The sequence below is a fragment of the Zootermopsis nevadensis genome, unplaced genomic scaffold (genome assembly GCF_977971745.1).
Source record: "Zootermopsis nevadensis isolate Lab colony 2312 unplaced genomic scaffold, Znev_1.0 Znev_ptg000017l, whole genome shotgun sequence".
NCBI classification, from domain to species: domain Eukaryota; kingdom Metazoa; phylum Arthropoda; class Insecta; order Blattodea; family Termopsidae; genus Zootermopsis; species Zootermopsis nevadensis.
The window spans coordinates 7656615-7679180 of record NW_028259149.1 but is presented as its reverse complement, the minus strand read 5'-3'; the positions used below and the strand labels follow the sequence as shown (position 1 = coordinate 7679180).

The 22566-nt window shown below is 34.7% G+C and overlaps 2 protein-coding genes across 3 annotated transcripts in view; one reads left to right on the top strand and one right to left on the bottom strand.

Annotated features, from left to right (window-relative positions):
• Dnai2 (dynein, axonemal, intermediate chain 2) overlaps positions 1–2780 on the top strand; it is a 9923-nt gene extending 7143 nt beyond the window's left edge. For both annotated transcript variants that reach the window (XM_022072804.2, XM_022072803.2), the window contains exons 7-9: positions 1085–1231; positions 1441–1635; positions 2255–2780. In XM_022072804.2, coding sequence (XP_021928496.1) covers positions 1085–1231; positions 1441–1635; positions 2255–2455 — 543 coding nt within the window. In that variant the 3' untranslated portion in view covers positions 2456–2780. The remainder of the gene's footprint in view (positions 1–1084; positions 1232–1440; positions 1636–2254) is intronic.
• Positions 1922–22498, bottom strand: LOC110834038 (ecto-NOX disulfide-thiol exchanger 2). The gene is made up of 12 exons (XM_022072795.2): positions 22147–22498; positions 21297–21578; positions 19883–20385; positions 19505–19733; positions 18122–18247; positions 17470–17703; positions 16130–16342; positions 11132–11238; positions 6232–6381; positions 5038–5178; positions 3803–4061; positions 1922–3191 (listed from the first exon to the last, which is right to left on the bottom strand). Exons 1-12 carry the CDS (start codon positions 22199–22201, stop codon positions 2974–2976), a joined length of 2517 nt encoding a protein of 838 aa, XP_021928487.1. The 5' UTR covers positions 22202–22498; the 3' UTR covers positions 1922–2973.
• Between the last annotated feature and the right edge of the window lie 68 nt (positions 22499–22566).

Genomic DNA, 22566 nt, shown 5'->3' with positions numbered 1-22566 from the left:
GTAATGCATAAATTTAAGGAAGGGAAAAGAATTGTTAATTCAATGTACTATTCAAAACATGGCAAGAGATAATTAGAGACATTTTAAGAAACATGGATACATAAATACGAAGAATAATAAGCATAGAATACCAGAAAGTAAAATCCTAAAATCTGGATGGTACATTCAGACTTCAGAGCTCAAATTATACTAAAACATATAACTGACAATTTGTATATCAAGTTCAAAGCAGATTAAATTATAACATGGTCTGACACACCAACTCATAATATTTTCAGTAATTTCCAGTACACAGTATAGACAAGTGTCCACCTACCTGTATATTATAAAGGAAAAGGGAATGATAATGCAAACAGTATGTAATACGAGGCTCGTCCACAAAGTAAGTTTCCCTGGGGCCGTTTACAGAAACAAAACACAATTTCATGGAAATATTTATTGCAACAGATACAGCAAGTGTCCAGCTATTTTTCAACATATTCGCCACCGGAATTGAGACATTTGTCATACCGTGGGACCAACTTTTGAATACCTGTGTCGTAGAAGTCTGCCGCCTGGGATTGGAACCACTGTGTGACAACCATCTCCGCCTCTCTGTCATTCTCAAAACGCTGACGCTGACCGGACAGGAATTTCTTGAGGTGTAGGAAAAGATGGAAATCACTGGGAGCGAGGTCCGGGCTGTAGGGTGAATAATTAAACACCTCCCAGCTGAACTCCTGCAGGAGACTTGCTGTCCGTTGAGCCGTGTGCGGCCTAGCGTTATCACTGACCGCACTTCACAGTCGGCGGAAGCTGGAATAAGAACCTCCATCTTCAACAGCTGCAACGATGCTACTGTGAGAATGCGGGAAGTACCGTTAGTGCATGCGCCATGCTACGTCATTGCTCTATCACGTACGCACAGTCGCTTCGCGCAATATAAGGTTTGCTAGCTGTGGGACGAGTGGGAAACTTACTTTGTGGATGCGCCTCGTAGTAGCAGAGGTATTTTATAGTTAAGCATTCTTAATGATACAGCATTTTACAAGACAAATGAACTGCAGGATTTATCATGTCTAATAAACAGCATGTGGTATTCCAGGTCTGTGACTATCAGTTGAGAAGCCTTAGGGTACATGACCAGGGTCAATTAGTTGCAGTTGGTAACAATTTGGGGACTTCGTACCTTGTGGAGTTCAATGAAAGCCTTGCTACAACACAGCGCAATGACAAAGCTCTATTAACTGCTGTAAGTTATAACTTTCAAACAGGAAGGAAAATATGAATAATGCATATCCCATAAGGGCTATGTACCAACAATTAGAATTACATTACTTCTCATTATCATGTTGCAAGTATGCAATTTCTGTGTTATATCAACAAAATGTATAATTTAACTGATTTATAAATCCAGATTAACCTACAATGAACTTATACGAACATAAATTTTATTTACAGATGTTGGAACGTGAAAGTCGCCGTGAAAGAATACTTGAAGCAAGAAATCGAGAGATAAGACTGCGTCAAAGAACAAAGATGGCTGAAAGCTTACACAGAGATATTTCAGGCAAAGAGACAATAAATACACCCTCCATAATCTTGGATTCTGCTGTCAAGAATGCTGAGAAAGATTTTTTCACTATTATTGAATTGGTAATAAAAACATGCCATTCAGTAATCAGAGCTTAACAATACTCACATACCAATACCAAACAGACATTTATTACTGTTGATGATGCTCAAGGACATTGTTTTTTTATCTATATTCTCATTTAATAAAATCATTCCAAACTCGTAAATTAATCAACGAGATACACTTACAACAAACGTTCTTAGGATGCCATACCAACACAAAAATGTAGTTTATGGGAGAAGAAAGGAGGAATGTCTGTAAAATATTCCAAACTGAAGAATAGGGATAGGATATGCAGTAAAACTCTCAAAGTAGAAGAGATTTAATTAAAGGGAATGCGAGTGATTTACATCTGATTTTACATTAAACTACTATGGCACATCTTCCTTATGCTACATAGAAAATAAATTGTAAGCAATCAAATTAGCAGGTTTAGAGGGCCTTAATCAATGACAGATGAAGAACAACAATCAAAATTGTACTCTGTATAGCTAATTTAATTTCCTATATAACGAAATACTTTTTTTCTGAGGAAAATATAACATTTAATAAAATTATAAGATTAACTGAATGTTAAATATCACGTATCTTTGACACCCATTGTACTGAAACCATTTTCTGTTATGTTTTATCTTGCAGGAATTGGCTGCAATACAAGCTGCAGCAGAAGCACATGAAGTAGAAGAAGAATATGAAATTAAAGCTGAAGCACTAATTTCAGACAAAACTAAAAAGAAAGAAACTATATTTATGGTAGATGAACTTAAAGGTGAAAATTCTGAAGATGAATTTGAAGGTGAAGATATGGATAAAGATACAGAGGGGACAAATGAATCATAGGAAACTGAAAAGTACAAGTTTGGGATGGCCTGCAATAGCATAATGCTCATATCAAATTTCATCAAAAACTATTGTTTCTTCAGCTGAAACATATGGACAGATGAACAGACATGATCAGCCTAATATTTAATCACTTTATGCACAATGTACAAAGAACACATAAAAGGTGTCAGGGTAAAGAGGTATCTAATTCCTAAATATTTCTCTGCCTAATATTTTGATTCATCACACAACCGTTCTGTGCCATAATACAATATTCCAATACAAAAAGTACACTGTGAATAAAAATTGTCATGTAAAAGGTATAAATATAATATGAACTAAGTACTGTTGGATGATAGATGTTTATTACATAAATTATAAGTATCTCCATACTGATATACCAGAATGAAAATATGAAAAATTCATTATGCAATAATTAAGTTCCTTATTCTTAATCTTGAGATTACTGAAAACAGCTCAAAGCTCTGAAGATGATAAAATGATGACATTATGCTCATGTCAAGCATGACTAAAATTCAGATACTGAGATTTGTTTTAAAACCTGCAAACTGCCAACGTCTTTCCATGTTGGCACCAATACCAGACAATTCCTGACGAAATACAGTTGGGAAACGACTCATAAGAGACTCCACTTCACCAGGCCGTAAAGTTGGTTCCATTTTCTGGAGATATGACCACACATAATCCACTCCTGCACCAAATGGATGTACATGAAGAAAAGTTGCTAGGAGACCTAACAAAGAAGATAAACTTAAGTAAACTGAATTAACTATATCCTAGTAAATCAATGGGGTTTATATTGGGAATTTAGATTAATATGTAAGGTTAAAATTATGTCCTTTAGCCATTCTGGGTTTTATCTTTATTAAAGGCCTCTGTTTATGACACAAAAATTGTGTATATAAATGTTAATATCTAAGATTTGTTTTTGAAGAATCAATCAAATGCACTTTGTGCATATATATATATACACAGAATTCTGGAAGGTAATTGAAAATGAGAGTGTATGAAGCACTGACTGACTCCATGGCACAACAGCCTGAAGCCGAGCCTTGGCCTCCTCGCATGTGGGAGGTTTCTTTGTCTTTGAAGTCTGCATTTATTAGTAGTAAGTTACAATCCCACTCCATCTGCACAATTTCTACTCAATCCTGATTTGTCTGATAGAGCCATCTATTTCCCCTCTGGAAAAAGGTGTGCTTCAGATTTTTATCACCCTTAAAGATCTATCGATCTCAGCCTGGATTGAACCTGTGAACCTTGGGTCAAGTGGCAAGCACGCTAACCACTAGTCCACTGAGGGCAGCGCTGGAATACTGTTAGTTTATAATAGCATCAATATACCTATCAATTTTGCTTCCCTGTCTGACAACCTGGAAGCTGAAGAAGATGGTGTCTCTGTTGTATCTGCCTTTCCCTCATCCTCTGCATCACCAACAGTATCTGTTGATGGTTGACTGTTGTCTCCAATCAGGTCTCCACTCTGTTCTGCTTTAGCTAGTTGGAGACGTGCCTGCATCTCACCTGCTGACTTCAGTCGTGCCTGAAGCTCTCGAACCTTAATTTCATCTTCTGACTGCCGCCGCTTTGATTCCATAAGTTGCTACAAAATACAAATAAAAAGCTTGTAAATACCAGTTTAAAAACATGCTATATGAAGGTAATAACTTCACTAATTTACAAACTTTTAAAATCAGCCACAGACACCTTTTAAACCTGTCCTTCACAATTAACATATTTAAACAAGTTCCCCAAATCTTGAGGCATATGTAATCAGAGACTAAAGAATATAATAAATATTGAGCTATATATGACAGAGAACATATAACACATTTCGTTTTGCTAACTTGTGGCTCCAGGGACAAAGTTATGACAGTTAAAAATATCAAAGGTCACCATAAAATGGCACCTTTTAATTCAAAATATCAATAAATCAAAAACTATTATACTTATGGGTCTAAAATTTGACACAGCAAATTACTTGTATGAAGGATTGTACTCCAATGAATTTTATTAAAATCTGATGGAGTCAAGTTGAATACTGTACTTTTCTGTGTTGATTTAATATGAAATGATCTGACAGTGGAACGGTACAAGGAACAGAACAATGGGCTCAAGGATCTCCTGACTTAAATTCATTCAACTTAGTTTCTGAGGTTATGTCAAATTGCAGTTTATACCGCAAAAATTAATTATGTAGCTTATCTCCAGCATCTGAACGACTGAGTCCATAAATTCATCAAATGAAACTTAAAGGAATATTTTATCTGCAGCCTCTGAAATATGAACAGCGTGATCTTTGCTTCTGATACACCAAAAAGAATGCCTAGTCAAAATGAAAATAAAATTTTCAGTTTTGTCCCATATTTTTAGACAATAGGTTTCCTCAACTACTAACACTTCCCCCAGTACTACAATTAATTTTATGCTTTGAATCTTATAAGAGTGCTCATTCTCTCCTTGATAATGACCAAACAAATTGAAGCAAGACTCCTTTTATAACAGGTTGGGTATATCATAAAGCCATCTGGTCACCATTAATTAGCAGATTATTAGATTCACTGTTTCCCAAAACCTACTTGCTGCATTCCTTGCAGGGTCTGTTGCAACATTTTCAACTGTTTCTCCTTCTGTTCCAGTTCAGTCTTGAGGTCAGATCTCACCAGATCAACTTCATTTTTATATGCTTCCAATTGACATCGCAAACTGTCATTCTCTTCCTGAAAACAATCAACATAACAATACCTCCATCATACCTATAATAAAAGTAAACAAATTTTCTACCTTAAGGAATAATATGAATACCTTGACCTATCTTGATCCTCTTCTTTGCTCTCAGCAAATCTATGAGAAAACTATAAACCTATTCAAAGAAGAGAGGAACATTCGAATTTGGAGTACACTTATTTCCCAGATGCATCTACAGCCAGTAGGCAAACTAGGTGGTTGCCTTGGGGGGCAAATTTTGGGCAAGGGGAAATGAATGAATAAAAAATTAAAGAGAAATATCATTAAACAGAATATAATATGCATATAAAGTTGAAAGAGAAAATCAGAAGGAAGGAATAACTTCATATTTGCAGCTTATAATATGGTATTGCATACACCATCAACAGTACTTTGTTGATGTGTGTATAGTGAAGTCAACAATGTGACCGGGCAGAGGCATATTTCCTGACAGACTGCCTCATGAATGTGCAAAGCAGATAATGTGCTGACAGGTTCTGCTTAAAGTTTGTAGTTATTGTTTTCCTGGTACTTGTTTTCTTTACAGAAGAAGCTGGAATATAGCATAAAACAAACTGGTTGCCCTCGGTGGACTAGTGGTTAGCATGCTCACCACTGGACCCAAGGTTTGTAGGTTCAAATCCGGCCGAGATTGATGGACTTTTAAGGGTGATAAAAATCTGTAGCACAACTTCCTTCGGAGGGTAAGTAAAGCCGGCAGTCCCATGTCATAGACTTACAGCATGAACGAGATGTTTCATAAGCAAAATTCAGTGGCCATTTCTCACTAAAGTCTCTTCTGATTCTCTACTAGATGGTTCTAGCAGACAAATCAGGACTGAGTAAAAGTTGTGCAGAGGCAGTGGGCTTGTCATTCACTACTCACAAATGCACACTCCAAAGACAAGGAAACCTCCCACATGGGAGGAGACCAAGACCTGAACTTGGGCTGCAGTGCCATTGGATGGATAAAACAAGCTGAATGAATGACACCAAGAAGGATAGTAATTTCACATATAAATGACAAGCAAAACTAAATTCTTCACCTTAATCACAGCAAGGTTTGCTTTATCCTCAGAATCAATTCGACTCTTCTTTTTTGGGTTTCCCATGTAATCTTCCTCATTGTCTGACACCTCCATCTCCTCATCAGCCCGTTCATTCAACACCTCCTCCAGCTGCACCGTCTTGATTTCCTGTAAACACCACCCAACCATATGTCACAATACTGCCATTCTACTGGGCTCCCCATTATTCCTGCAATCTTCACTGATTATATTCCAGTTTCATGATCATCAGCCATAAAAATATTTGTCTAAATTTTAGGCCAATTTAAGTGACGTCTATTATAAATATTGTGGAATTTGATGACTTTCTGAATTACAAATAAACCAAGCTAAAAGATCATTTCATATCAACCATTACCATATGGTGATACAGGATTTATATTCCATACTACAAGGCTGTGCTGGCTGGACTTCAACTGTGGGGGTCAATGGTTTAGCAGTATGATAATGTGGTAAGGCCAGGCACAGCTAGCTCGATCATGCACAATCCTCACTGCATGGGTGATAAATATTGAGGAATATGTATTTACAACATAATTTAATATTTCAAAAAATTTTTGGTTAAATAACTGATTTCCCAATCATCAACAATTCTTTGAATTTCCTACATTCACTTTATACTTCATTTTGTACCGCGTGGATCAAAGACTAATGATCACAACTGGTCCTCTTAATAGTTACTGCCTGAATACTCATGACCCATAAAGATATTTGAATGAAATGACAAGAGAAGTAGAATGTATTTAGTATAGTGCTTGGTACAACAGAAACAAAAACTGTCATTCAATTATGCATCAATTCACAGAAACAGTTTCATAGAATGGCACTTAGTCTGACCAATTCGCCAGACTTGAATTGCTATTAATAAGGTATAAACTACATCAACAACATGTAAATTCCTCAATAAAAATCATAACAGTGAGAGAAAATCAGAAAATTAAACTAGAATTACTGATTACTAGCATGCATATCATGAAAAATTTTATGTATCATTTTCATTTTGAGGTATAAATGGTGAAATGATGCATCTTAAAACATATGGAGGAAACAGAACTTATGCACACAAACTGCTTTACGAAAGGTGCTCTTTCATAAATTAATTCCTTATTAAATTATAAGTCTGTGTTTCCATTAACCAAGCTATGAATCAAACAACTGTAATAACACAAATAACATACAAACATTCACAAAAAATAAATAAAATAAACAAGTAGCAGTGAAATACAAAACCGCTGTACCCAGAAAATTACAGAACCATGTGCAATTGTCATGGTGAACAGAGGCCATGCACATTATAATGATTAATAATATTTCATAATAACTATTATGTTTATGAGCCATTTTGAGGGCAACAAGAAGATAGACTGTTATAAATATTATGAATAAAAGTAATGTAAGAACATATTTAACTAAAATATACTGCACCTAGCAGTTCCTCTCTTCACACAGTTCTGTAAAAGGATTATAAACAGAATCAAACAAGACCTACTCCCACATGACAGTTCCACTATTCAACAATTCTTAATATTTCTTTGAGCAGTTAAACATGACATAAACACTATATAGAGAGAAAATGTTCATCTGCCTGTTGGTAGACTGGAAAGTATACAAGAATTTCTGTGAAGAACTGCTCCATATTTGGGAGATTCCAGCTGATGGATGTTTTCCAAAGTCCCTCCAAGCAAAACAAGTCCTGAGCCAGATGAATTCAATCCACATCCTTGCCTATTTCCTGTAAAATCTTAACACTATCCTCCCATCTATATCTAGGTCTTGCAAGTGGTCTCTTCCCCTCACTTTCCAATCAGAACTTCACACGTATATCTTGTCTCTCATGCATTGCTGCATACACTGTTCATCTCATCCTCATTTGTTTTATTGCCCTAATAATGCTTTCTGAAAATTAGTATTATTACTAATAAAATTAAATCAATATTCATTGTCCTTGGATCTGCATTTTGTTAATTCCATTCCCCTTTCACATAGCAAGTAAAAATATTCAACATCAAAGGTTCTAATAATTCAAAACTTGTCTGAATAAGATTAATAACATTATGACATTTGACTCTTTAATCTTACTTTTATATAACAAATTCAAAGACTTTTTAAGTTATTATAAAGAAAGAATGCTAAAAAATCCCCAGGAATGATACTTTATGTACTTTTTTACCTATCATCCTGGATTGTGTCAAATATAAAGATAACACATCTGCACTAAATTTTTCATTTTCAGAAATGAAGGTTGAGATTTATACATTCCAAAGAATAAATAGTAGTTTCAAGGCTATTAGAGTAAATTGAACCATGTAAATGCCACTCTAATACAAATAACATCTGGATACAGAGTCAAACAGTATGTTAAGAACTTTATCATCAACATACTGCGTCCTGAAATGCAAACATCTAACATAAGATGATATCAAAGATTGCAGAAAATTCTGAGGATGCCAATAATTTCTTTTACACTTTACAAAGACAATAAAATAAGCTGTTTTACATGTACATAAAACTTATATAAATACCTCTGATTCTGTTACTTTCCATCTGTCCATTTTGTTACCTACCTGTATAATCACTGGTGTTCCTTATGCTGCTTCGATTGTTACTGACAAATTACCAATCCAACATTCTCTTAACTATAAATAAGAAACATGAACATAATCTTCTTACAAGTGCCTACATCAAGCACACGTTATCAGAAATACAGGATACCATTCCCTTTCAAGCTTTACCTGTTACCTTCTGTTACATCACACCAATTACAATTAAGGCCATCAGAGAACCAAGTTCACTATTCACTTATCTATACTACTACGATATTTAAACTGTAAAGATAATAATAATCATAAATAAGTTTTATACAACAAACAATTCCATGTAACGTTCTAATACTTGTAACCTGGTGAATTAAGTCAAATAATTTTAAATTAATTCTTACAGTAGACTACTGCTACATGTTTGTCAGCTTCATATACAGCTATAAAGTAAAATTCTGTATTCCTACAATTAAAATAACTTACACTTGACACTCAAAAGATTGATGAAATGTAAAAATTTGATTGTGGTCTTCCAATAACCTTAATAATAAAGAGATGTACAACATACATACTACTTGGTATGCTACATTTCCTTATTATATACAAAGCCAATACAGATTAATTTTGTATTCTGCCACAGAATTCAGTTTCAGAGATTAAGAATGTTCCATGGCAGATGCCACTTTGTACCAAATTAACATGAACAAAGTGTGCCCAACTTGCAGACAAAATGCTAAGAGCTTGTTCTGATAAGTCAAAATGATAGAGACAAAATCCAAGAACCCCACCGTCATTTGCACAACAAATATTAAAATATATTCCTACAAAAAACAACTTTATTCTAAATCAGTAATGTGTGGAGTCAATGAAGTAACTAGATAAGGTTTCACATATATGCATCCCTTATGTTTAATATTGTAACATCTCATTAAATTATCATCAAGTTTACAAATATATGTAAAACAAAAACCTGCAGTACTTTTCATGGTGAACAATCAATGTTGTATTCATGACCTCAACAAATTGAGCCCCTCTTTTTTAAAAGAAATTTACCATTAAATTCCAAAGTGAATGTAGTGACACACTCATCACAGATCCTTGCAGTAGTAACTTCTATAAACTAATCTATTTGAACTATGTGAAAATGGGTATGATTTCCAAGCTATTCATATCTATACTAGTTTCAATATATAGAACATGATATATTCACTTTTTATATTCCATTCAATATAGAACAAAACCAAGTGTGAATCATAAATAATTCCAAGTCTAATTTATACATTGTGTTGCATAAAAATGAATTTTGACAATTCAATCAGAATCAATTTACTCCTAAATATGCAAACTGAATTTCATCTGTATGTGGCTTATTCACAGTTGTAAGAAATGTACTACCTTTTTTAAGTTACCTTCCCTGTTCTTTAGCACTGATGTACCAATTCTTTTAAATATCACTATATAGTTGATAATTATAATAAATAATACAATTACCAGTATATAAATGTTTGATAATCAAATGGAATCTATTTAAAAATAATAAAAATTGTTCCTTTAGTACAGCATCACATGAAAAACAAGCCAGTGAAAGAAGCCTATGCTAATGCAAACACAACACACACCACACAGACAACAGGTACAATCATAAAGTTCTTCAATTCTGGGTTTCACTGGCTTTTTTGTGGAATGGTTTTGGTAAATGTGGGTTGTATCCATCTTAACAGGCCATCTTGTTTCACTGATGTGCTGAAAAGTCACTCTGTATGTACAGCATGCCACACTTTCATTTTAAGGATACTGAAAAATGATCAGTTTCTAGAAACAATTTGTAATTCTACAAGACACAAGACCTCGCAATTTGTTGGGCTCTTCTTCGCATACATAAAATCAATGTCCATTAAAAGTGAACATATTTATTAAAAGAGATTTATTGTAATCTCAAATAACATACTTTCTTTGGCATGGATTTTGAAAAGAACAGGATGCTTATGTGACTCTCACTGATCATGTTTTCATATATCCTCCTTTCAAAAATGAAAATGATCTGATCATCAGTAAGTTTTGCCACATATGCCATGCAGTTGGTCTTGTGACAGATGCAAAGACTTTCCACCAGACAGACCTCACAGTATGGACTCTTCACTCCATTCGTGATTCACATCCACTTTGGGCAGGTTTCCTCAATATTCTCCCTCATTTTGCAATGATTCCTTCAGTAACTTCACTGTTGTGAGTATCATGATAAATACATTAGAGTCATCAACTAGTATAATTATTAATCCTTCTACCTTAAATCTCCTTACTGAAAACCAGATCCAAACATTTTGTGCCCAACATGTACGTACCGCACATTGCTTCTTCCACATTTCTATGTTCTTTCTCTGGGCTTTGGTGAAATGGTCCCAAACCTTCTTGTGACTGGCAGCTGAGAAAACCCTCTCGATCTGACCGACTGACCGATGAGGAGAGACAAGCACAGTTAGAAGAAATAACAATCACCCTGCATAGGGTGGATCCTTCCTGCTAGCCCTTCACCAATTAACATATCTTATCAAGTGTGTATGTGTGAATGCAACACATTTTCCCTTAGCTCTTTTCAATGCATATTTGTTGTTGTAACATCAATGAAAACATACATTTTTTTGTTTTAATTCAAACATAAAAATGACGGACATCTAGAAACAAACCAGTTTCAGATTTACCATAGATTAAAAGACTGTTAATAGTACAGAACAATTCATGAATAATTTTAAGCAACATAAACACTCCCTGGCACTTGCCACTAACATAAGTACCTCCTTAAATGAGACCAAAATGAAGGACGCTTATAGAATTGTATATAATTATGTAAATAAAAATTGTGAAATGCAAAGTATGCTTACACAAATACAAATGTGATTTGTAAATATAAAAATCATCTGATGTTTGAGGTTCACATGGCAATGAAAATGTCAATTGTGTACCTCTGGGTTATGATGTTGTGTGGTCTTGTAGGTGATTACAAAAATTTACGGTGATTCATTCATGTTATCTTTTTTCATTTTATTGCATATATTCAGTTTCCTTACGCATATTTATATGAATTACATATGGACTTTAATATACATACAGCAGACTACATTTAAACCAGAAAAATAACTGTAATGCGGTAAAGACAGATGCGAGTGAATAACAGTTAAGAAAGTGGCAGGGAACACTCCCAGCAACTGACATAGTCAGGGAAATCATAACAGTTGTAAGGTCAACAGAAGTTGAACTGTCAGTTGCTTAACACAGAAATAATTCAAGTAGACAAAAAATAATGCTCATGAATGAGTGGTATTTAAATTGAAGAGGTTGGCAGAACTAAAACGTTAGTTCCACCTTATTTTGAAATTTTATCATTACATTTTACAAACAATGGTTTAGATAAACTGCAGTACTTTTAAGATTAGAACACAAAATATGTCCATATCTCATTCTAGTACTTGCAAAGAATACAAAAGAAGGAAAATAAGCATACCCAGAACAGAATTAAACTGGCATAAACTTAAAAAACAAGACAGAAAAATTTTCAGTTAACATATTTCAGTATCCAGTGTATTAATGAGCTGCCTAGAAACTCCATTATGTTGGAATGTAATGATAATGCATGACAGGGAACGTGTAAATATTCAATATCATTCCTTTAAATTTGCAACATTCAAGTAGTGAAAATTAAAATTTCCAAAGCAAAAAATTAGTTTAAAATTTTGTAACAATTCTATCAAACAAGCCCAGGGACCTGAAGCACTCACACATACATTCCACGTACTATACCATTGTCAGATATATGTCCAGCGGGAGACTGACTTGTAACATTTTCCTTACTCCACCATACATTGTGTATTGGTATCCAATCATTTGCAACCATCAGGAAATTGTTTCCAGTCGAGCAAGTTGAGTGTCCCAAGATGCATTGGTTTCAGCCAGTACCATTTACTCACCACTATGCAACTGATGCAACTAAAATTATTAAATATCAGTTGTTACTTTGCACAATGAAAACTCACATTAAGATCTATAAATAATTTATAAAAATTACAAACCCTTCCTTCACTGTGAGAGAGGAGAATTCTAAAGCCTAAGACCATATTACTCATTCTTAATGAAGATCTAAGAATGTTGAGAAACAGTACTGCTAAATATAAATGCAATCCAGCACACCTTTCATCTATACTGTTGACATATTCATATTAAATAAATGAGCCAGGTATATTAAAATGTTGGAAGGACACTGTAAGGTCATCCCATGAGTACTATGTAAAAATTACAAACAAATATAAAGTTTTGCAGGAAATTTAATATAGTTATCTCACTGTGAAATGCTGCAGTTGTAATATCTATTCTAATTTTAATTTTAATTTATTTTCTCTATATCAGCAAACAAAACAATTCACTTTTCACTATAATCTTACAATTATGAAGTATAAGTGAAAAAGTAAGAGAAAAGACAATTTATAGCAAAATATTTTTTCCCATGTGACTTTAATAATTATGACTATGTCTGAATGCACCAATGCAATACTGATTAAAATACAAAATATAGGGAACTAAAAAAAATATTTATAATATTTGTCACTATGAATACAATAATAACAGTACTTTTTACTGTTATTAAGTGAAGAATTGCATATACTTTCATTGTTTCAGTATAAAAATAATTAACATAAAATTATAATATTTTTCACTATAAATTCTACGAGTCTTCATAAATAAGTTATTCTGGATCCCTTGATTTAATTGAAGTTGGATACTGGGAACATCTTGCATAACAAAAACAGTGAGGTTTCAATGTGCACATACATACTCCTAGTGTAACACTCCTCAATACCCATACAATGGCCTCAATTTACTGAACTGCAAAAAACATAGGGAAGCTATCGACTAGAAATCCACTTATCCTTACCTTCACCTGTAAATGTGGATGGCAATCCATTGGTCTTAAAAATTATAGCTACCTGACAAGATCTCTTTGGCAACCAAGCTTTGAATCTTCTGCAGTAAGTTGCAAGGATTTCTCAGTCGTTAACATTCCTATCTCCTCAGAACAGAATTCTCAAACTAGTATAATATTCATAAAAATAGACTCAAATGGTATGGAAATGTTAATAACACTGAAATAAAATATTTCACCATTCTGCATAATTTTACCTCCTCTTTATGAGTGTCTGCTACAGTACACATAAGCAACCGAGATAAAACAGAGTGGTATAACGATGAATAAAAATTGTCATGTGAGGTGAGGTTCACTTTAGTTTAAAACAGCATTGTATCTTTGAATGTTATGCGACATATGTCTGTCTGTATTTCACATCTTGAATTATTTGAAGTGATTTAAATACTAAAAGTTTAAATAAAATACAGCTGTAACTTAACAATGTTATTGCTATGAATCTCAATAAAAAACTATTTACTTTCAAAGAACACTATTAAATATTCTAAATGACAACTGTTTGATACTAAAACGCAGTAATAAGCAAAAAATTACCAAAGGAACAAATCTTCAGTTTTAAAGTTCATCACATACTGTAAATGAGCTTGCTAAGAAAGGAAGGCAGTCTGATGATAACTGGTATTTTATCCACAAGCACTTTGACAGTGACATGTTCACATAATAATAAATATTATCTTCCATAAAAATTTCTTTAGTCTCTTGTCCAGAGAAAAGTGATCAACTCTTTCTGATTTCTCTCACACACATATTTTATATTTATGTTATTCCATGCACAACAGAATAAATTAAACAAGAACCTCCATTCAGGACAAATATGATATAAGTATAACAATTAATAATTATTGCACAAGAACATTTTACATGCTACAAAAATTAAATTCATTTATAATGTAGCAAAAAATTGCATTCCACCTAAGTGAAAATGTAAAATCAATTACCTCATGACAGAAATGGATATATAAGGAGGAAAGAAATATGCAGAATTATATAATAAAGGCAAGCTAGGCCAGAATTTACTTATCTTTAATTAATTGTCAAAACAGCTGACAAGAAAAGTTTGAGAAACTCTGCCCCTAGGTAAAGTAATCTAATACTGACTTCTATAGATATGCCTTGTCTCACTTTTACCAGAATTAATTATGTTGACTCTCTGCATTCAATACTCACCCTGATCTTGATGTAAAACGGCAACACCACGCATCAACCATCATAAGAAAGTACAGTAAAATTGTTGGATTTTTTAAATAAACCAGCTTAAAACAACATTGCTTAATGTTGTACAGTCTTCTTCAGACTAAAGAAAAATATACTATTTTGCTATAATATGGAAGACAAACAATTAAATCCATCATCAAACCTTCATCTGCTAATGTACCTTAAAAGATAGGGCATGAGATGAATTTCAAAGATGCTTTCATTGAAAAGTGAGGGACAACAAAGTGGTGATCTGATTTAGAAAGCTCAGCAGATGGAACAGTCAAGATAAAAGTCCATATGTGATGGCCTTAAGTGTATGTACTGAAAATATTTAGCTCAAGGGAAAGAATTCTAAAATGTATGTGGAAAACGCAGATTTATTATTTTAGAATTAAAACTAACATCATCTTTTAGGTTCATTTTTGAAAATCTTTCAATAAAATCTCTTCAACATACAATGTACACAATAACACAATGCAAGTACTAATGTAATGTAATGCAGCTGATTATGCTCTTTCTCTTCTTTAATAACAAAAATCAAATCACTACTGCAGATAAGCTTTACATGAAAAATAAATGTCTGGAATATTAACACTTCAAGTGTGAGTATGAATCAAAACAAAATCACCTTGCATACATAGGCAAAAGTCATCAGGCTAAGTGATTAAACACACTTGCATGTTTACCTTATTCAACAGTTTCATACTGCAGCTCTTGGAGGGAATTGTAACATTTGCCTTCAATTCATATTTGATGGTCCTCAAAGGTATTGGCCACTACATCTAGACCCTAAAATATATTAATAAAGGACCTCACACTTAACACAAGTTAACATACAAAAGCTAGGTGAGGAATTTATATAGGCTGATGCATTATTTTATTACAAATAATGCTACCTCACAGATCAGAGGATTATGAGATCAAATGACAATCTCTAAACAAATAAAAAATATTATTATTTCATTTAACAGGTCTGAAGTTTCATAAGCCAGTCAATTTTTGACACACAAAAGACCATCACCCAAGCATGAGTTCTCAAGACATGGATTTCTAAAAATGGACAAAAAAGAAATTCGGAAGTAAGGAAAATTGCAAATGTTCAGCCCAAAGAAGGACAGCATAATGGTCCCTTGTTTTGAACATGTACCCATTCTGTCAGAATGTTACTCACACTGGATAAAAATGCCCTGCATGCGGCCCTTCATCAGCTCACGCGCCCGCTGAAGCTCTTCCTCATACTGTGCCTTCTCACCCAAAAGTCGGCGAACATGAGAATTAGTTGACTGTATCATTGTGTAGAATGTATTTGCATTACGTTTACTGCAATCTCCACGTTCGAGCCATGTGATAACAACTTGCACAGCTTTACTGAATGTCTCATCAGCTAGAAGAAAACATTTACCACAAGCAATGTGAGATAATGAAATCACCATGTATATAAGCACTGCAGAGTTTGATATTTTAAACTAGACATAACAGCATCTTCCTCAGTTCTCTAAGTATTACTGTATACAACTATCTTCCATCTCTTCGTCTCTGCAAGACTTACAATAATGGGTAGCAACTGCTCCTTATTCAAATTAAACAAATTTATGGATCTCAGAATATGTTTTACCACCTGCATGGATCAATCCTGAGGGAATTTAATTAATACCTGGTGACTTAAACCTTTCCAACTTTTCAACAGCAATTTCAACCTTTTACTTCTACAGTTGTTCAGAAATAATATTAAACACGCTTGGTGGCGGGATTCCCACAAAATGCTGCATCAGTGGCAATTAGTGAACAACTACGGAGGCAATCTGCTGGAACTTTCCATCAGGCATTAAAGGGATTCAAGCATTAGTGGACAGTTTCAAACGATGGTATGCAGGTCATTAAGTTTCCTTGAACAAGTTATGACACTCATCTAATATTTTCTTCAACAGAACATAAAATCTGACTACTGTCCTAACATCAATTCAAAGCTCAGCACTGTGTCAGCACACATGACCACAAGACTGGTCATCTACTATGTATACTATGTACTGATAGACCAGATTACTTGGAAGTTCTTAGCGCACGGTGAAGAGAAAGGTGGTTTGCACTGTGCACACATCCACACTTTTTCTATCCATTTTAAAAACAATGCCTTATTGGTGGTTGTCATCTGAGTTGCTGTGCAAACATTTCAGAAATGCCTGCTGTCCCCATCATCAGGACACTATCACCCTGATGATAGGCAACAGATAACAAACTGACAAAAGAGTCAATTTGTTTACAACAGCAATCATGCTACCTGGCTATTCCATGTACCAACTAGGCAATGCTAAGTGCATCTATTTACAGCACTACAGAAATCAGCTAGCAAGTAATCTGGTCCAAGCAGTATCAACCCATACTTAAGAGAACTCATTCATGCATGATGATACTGTCATACATGAAATGTCTGAAATACTCATATAAAAATAATATTCATAATACTACTTTCACAGATAATAGGTATTACACGGAAGCTGATTAAATCCTGACCTTTAATTTTTTCTGAAATTGTGACAGCTTCATGATCTGTATAGTGAACAACTGGAGGAGGTGAAGGTGGTCGCATACGCTCTTGTTCCATCCGTTCACGGTGTCTTTGTTCTCGCTGTAACGCACGCTGTCGACACTCCCACTCATACAGATCATCTCGTGCCTGTGCATAATCAACATGCAGACGTCCAGTATTTGGACCATCAGTATTAGAACCAAGCCTAATGCGATAACCTAGTAAAAAAAAAAGGGTAAGACAAGGACAGTGACAATAGTTATGGCTCACAAATCTCACAGACACTAAACGTGAATTTGAAAATGTGCTTACCAAGCCTCCATTTTGAACCACCGCAAATACTTCTGTTGCTGCCAATAGTTTACTAAAGTTTCCCACATGTACACAGAGCTTAATAATAATTTAATCTTATTCTTGAAATAATAGCAAAACTTCAGTGATTTAAAATATCAGATTTAAAAAATCAGTCTGTATACAGATGAGAGAACACAAAAACAGATTTATTAATTACAGCCAAATTCAGCATCAGTATTCACTAATTTTTGCTGTTTTCACTGAAGTGTTAATCAATAAACAAAAGAAACTAACCAAGTTACAAGCCTCAAAACAGAAAATAATTATAATATAATTACCTACCAGAGAGATAAATTGCCGCATCTACAGAACTTTCAAATACAAAACGGATGTGACAGAAATTCTTCTTACTCAATCTAATGGTGGTCATCTCCCCACAACGTTCAAATATCTCTTGAATTATCTCCTCTGGAATATGAAAAACAAAAGTGGAACATTACATTTCTTAGTATCACATTAAATTTAACATCCCTCTGACAGGAATTACAATCAGCATTTTTAAGCATCTTTACCTTGTGCCCCAGCAAAAGTGAATGTTGATTTTTGTACTAATCAAAAAATAAACAAGGGTATCTGAACAGAGGTCTACTTCTTCATACAACTGCAAGAAATTGCTTCTGAGTCAAGATTAATATATTGTAAAATAAAGCTACAAGTATGGGTAAATTAATAAAATGGCACAACAGTTTAAGCAACTGTCTTCAGACATTTTTTGTGGCAAAATGTGCCAAAATTATATTCTAAAACCTTTTCAAAACCAAAATTTAGATTATTATTTTAGCAAAAATTGTGACTAAAATAAAAATTATTCCATGTACTGATGTCTGATACCAATATTGTGTACACTATCACAACTTCTTTGCTGTAAATGACCCCCCACACTGTCCAAAAATAAACTGTCTAACAAAGACATTTTTAATGGCCCATCTATACATGCAATTTGGGTACTAAACTAATTATAAAACTGTTTATTTTCCTTTAAACCTAACTCTCAGTGTTAATACTCAAGTGTATAAGGCAGTAAGCCAGAGTAACTCAGCTGGTATAGTGACTAGGCTGCAGGTGGAATATCCAGGGTTTGATTCATGGCAAGAGCAGATATTTTTCTCTTCACACCTGCCTGGGACCCACCCAGGCTCCTATCCAATGGACCTGGGGTAGCCCTATCCTTAGGGACAAAGCAACTGTGACAAAAAGCTTATCACCCACATCAAACTACTACCAAGGTTAAGACTGAGGAGCTGTATCTCCACATGTCTTTATGGCATAGTGCTTAAATAAACACTTTTGCTCCAGGAACAACTTTACCTTTACCAAACTAGTCAAATCTGGTGTCTATGAGGTGTATGTACTGTTCAACTCAATGAAATAAAACCAATATCTCAGTTGTGTAATTCAATTTGGTTATACCTCCTTTTAATAAACTTTCATGATGCAATGGCTAAGAAACCTCATCTTTTGTGCTCCAATGTGCAAATAAATTTTCTTCATTTCTTGAGCTCCCAGCATACCAAAAATGGATAAGGTAAATCACACATCACTATGGTCTTCCTTCTGAAAAGGCAACTATGATTTTATGAGTACCTGCCTGCCTTGTACTATTTATTAGTATCATTTGGTTTCACAGAATAGAAACTAAATCAGAATGCAATTTACGGGTTTTACCTGTGGTATTTTCAGGTAGCCCTCCCACAAAAATTGTTCGGCAGCCAGGTGGCCTCTCTCGTGTTGTGGGTGGTGGTGCATTGGGGTTTGGTGGGAATAGTGTACATGACTTGCAATGAATTATCTCTTTCACCATAGGACCTGCCAACATGCTTGGGTCAGATGGTATCATAGTTCCATCAGGACCTACTATACTTCCATCTGGCATCATTCCACCCATCATTCCATACTGCAAGAGTAATAATATATTACTTAACATTTAAGATGCAACAGTTGTTAGAAAAAAATTGGAAAGATGTACTCTCTGGAATAAACTGAAATTCCAAAAGTATTGTTCACCCCACATTAAATGCATGTGCATCAAAGGCACCTACTCACCTGGCCCATTTGTCCCATGCTCATGATGCTGGGGTCTCCCATCATACCACCTCCCATCATGTTCATATTCATACCCATCATTGGGTAACCCATAGGTCCCATCATGCTTCCCCACATGTTGTTTGGTGCACCACCAATGGGTGCAGGTTGCATGTTATTGGGTGACTGCATACTAGGAGCTGCATTATTACTGTTAGGTGTAGCTGGTTGCTGTTGAGGTGGTTGATTTTGTTGCTGTACAGAATTGCTGTGACTGCCACTGTTACTTGAACCTTCTCTATCATCCCTCCTTTCTCGGTCACGATCACGGTCACGTTCTCGTTCCCTATCTCTATCACGATCACGATCTCGACGATCACTTCGATTTCGCCTCTCCCTTCTGTTATTGTCACTTCCTCCACTTATGCCACCACTTCCACTGCCACTAATTCCACCTCCTGCACCCCCTCCACTATTACCACCATTTGATTCTTCATTGTTACGGCCACTGTTGCGATCCTCACCTGCAATGAATACTGATGCCTTCAAAACTCTTATTTACTAATAAACTGAAAATTAATTTATGTACGATTTCAAATCTGAATTAAGTTATGACAGTTCATTAGTAACATGACAGGCTGTGAACTGAGGTATCAGGGTTTAATTCCTGATGAGGGAAATTTTTTCTTTCTCTATCACTATGTCCATACTGATTCTGTGGACTACCCACACATAAGTGATGGCTATAGCTCACTTTTATGAAACCACTTTACAAATACACAATCTTTTAAACTCAAAGTAATACATTCCATATAAACAAATAAGAAAAAAATCTAACTTCATGCTACAGAGTTTTAGTAAGTAATCAAAAAAATTTCAACAATCATGAAAAATGATCAACATCATTATCACAGCCTTTGATCTTACAATGAACTAGTTCAATTCTGTTAATTCATTTGTTTTCTCAAGTGGCATATTTCCATTAAGTTTCACAACAAAATTTAGCAATCCCTTCATTCATTATCCCCTCCATGCTATATGTTAGTCCCATCTCAGCCTCCCTAACCTAATCACCCTAATAATACATGTGAAATACACTACCTATGAAACATGCAATTTTCTTCATTTTCCTATTTTCTTAAAGCCATAGACATAATTTTTCACATAGATCCTTAGTTCTACCCTCATATAATGAAAACAAGATACCATAAAAATGCAAATTGAAATTCAGCAGTCTAAGTGACTTTCATAATTTAGGTAAAAAAAGTGCCTTTGTGGTTAATTATGTCACTTTATATGCCATAAATTCTGGTACCAAAGAAAATGAAATGCTAAAATTTACCCTTTGGGGAAGTCTCAAACGCATATGATTCCACATATGTTATAACATACAAACATTTTTACAAATGTTAAAATTGATAACGTTCTTACATACCTGAAATTGGCATTGGTGGTTTATTTTTATTCATGTTGAACTCAAGCGGTGCATCATTCATGGCAGGATTTAGCATATTTTGTTGCATCTGCTGCATGTGTATTTGTTGTTGATGTGTTCCTGGTGGTGCTGGTTGAGGAGGCTGTCCTGTCATCATTGGTCCTGGTATATATCCTTGAGGCATGATTGGGCCAGGTATTGGCATAGCCTGCCCCATACCTTGTTGTGGCCCCATCATCCCCATTGGCATTGGGGCCATTGGTGGTGGTGGAGGTGGTGGATCTAAAACAATACAGCAAGCATTCAAACATGAAGGGTTTAGAAGCAATGGTTGCCTTAAATGACAGAAAATTTCCCACTTTCTCTATCCTGCCACTTCACATAGTGCACAGAATACAGCAATTAAGATATAAATATGGACTTTCACGAGTGCAAAAATAAGAAAGATAAAAGAATGCTAAAATGGCAGCCATTGACAGTAAATTCCTGAACTCTGAAATGAAGATGGGAAATTGTGGAAAAGGTACAGATGACTGTCATCTGGGATACTGCGTCATACCACCTGGGAAAAGTTTCCGACGTTACAGAGGTACCTACTGCCTCCATCATCAGGGCGATGGATGCTTCCATGAGAACCTGAAATATCACCTATGAAAAAGGTCTCCTAAAAGGGTAAGTACGAAGATCTTATAACACAGTGAATGAGTTAAGCGAATTTAAAACGTAAATCTCAAGGCATTTAAAAAAATGTTCACAATAAACGCAAATTCCAAAAGGTCCAACATGTCCCAGCCGGTAACAACAAATGCAATGTATGTACAACATAAGGGATATAATTAATTATGCTTACTCAATGCACCTGGCGGAAGAGGTGGATTTCCCACCGCTGGATAATTATAGGCCATTATATTTGAAGTTAACCTCTATATACCTCCACACAAAATATTTAAAACAGGCCAATGGCGTCTATAGCAGAACCAAGAGAATTTCATTATACTCATTGAACAATTCTTTTTTATCTTTGTACATTACTTTTACATGACCGGCAGCTGCAAGAAAGTACCATATGTAACTTTAAGTAATGCAACTGTCTCTAAACACATGTTACTCTTTTATTTCCAACCCAGTAACATTTATTTAAAGTGAGCATGTTACCAAAACTGGCAGCACAGATAAATAATGTTGTAAACAATACCACATAGAGAAACACGGATCACTGATATAAAAAATACACAAAATCGACGGATTGGCCATTCAGATATTGCTTCAG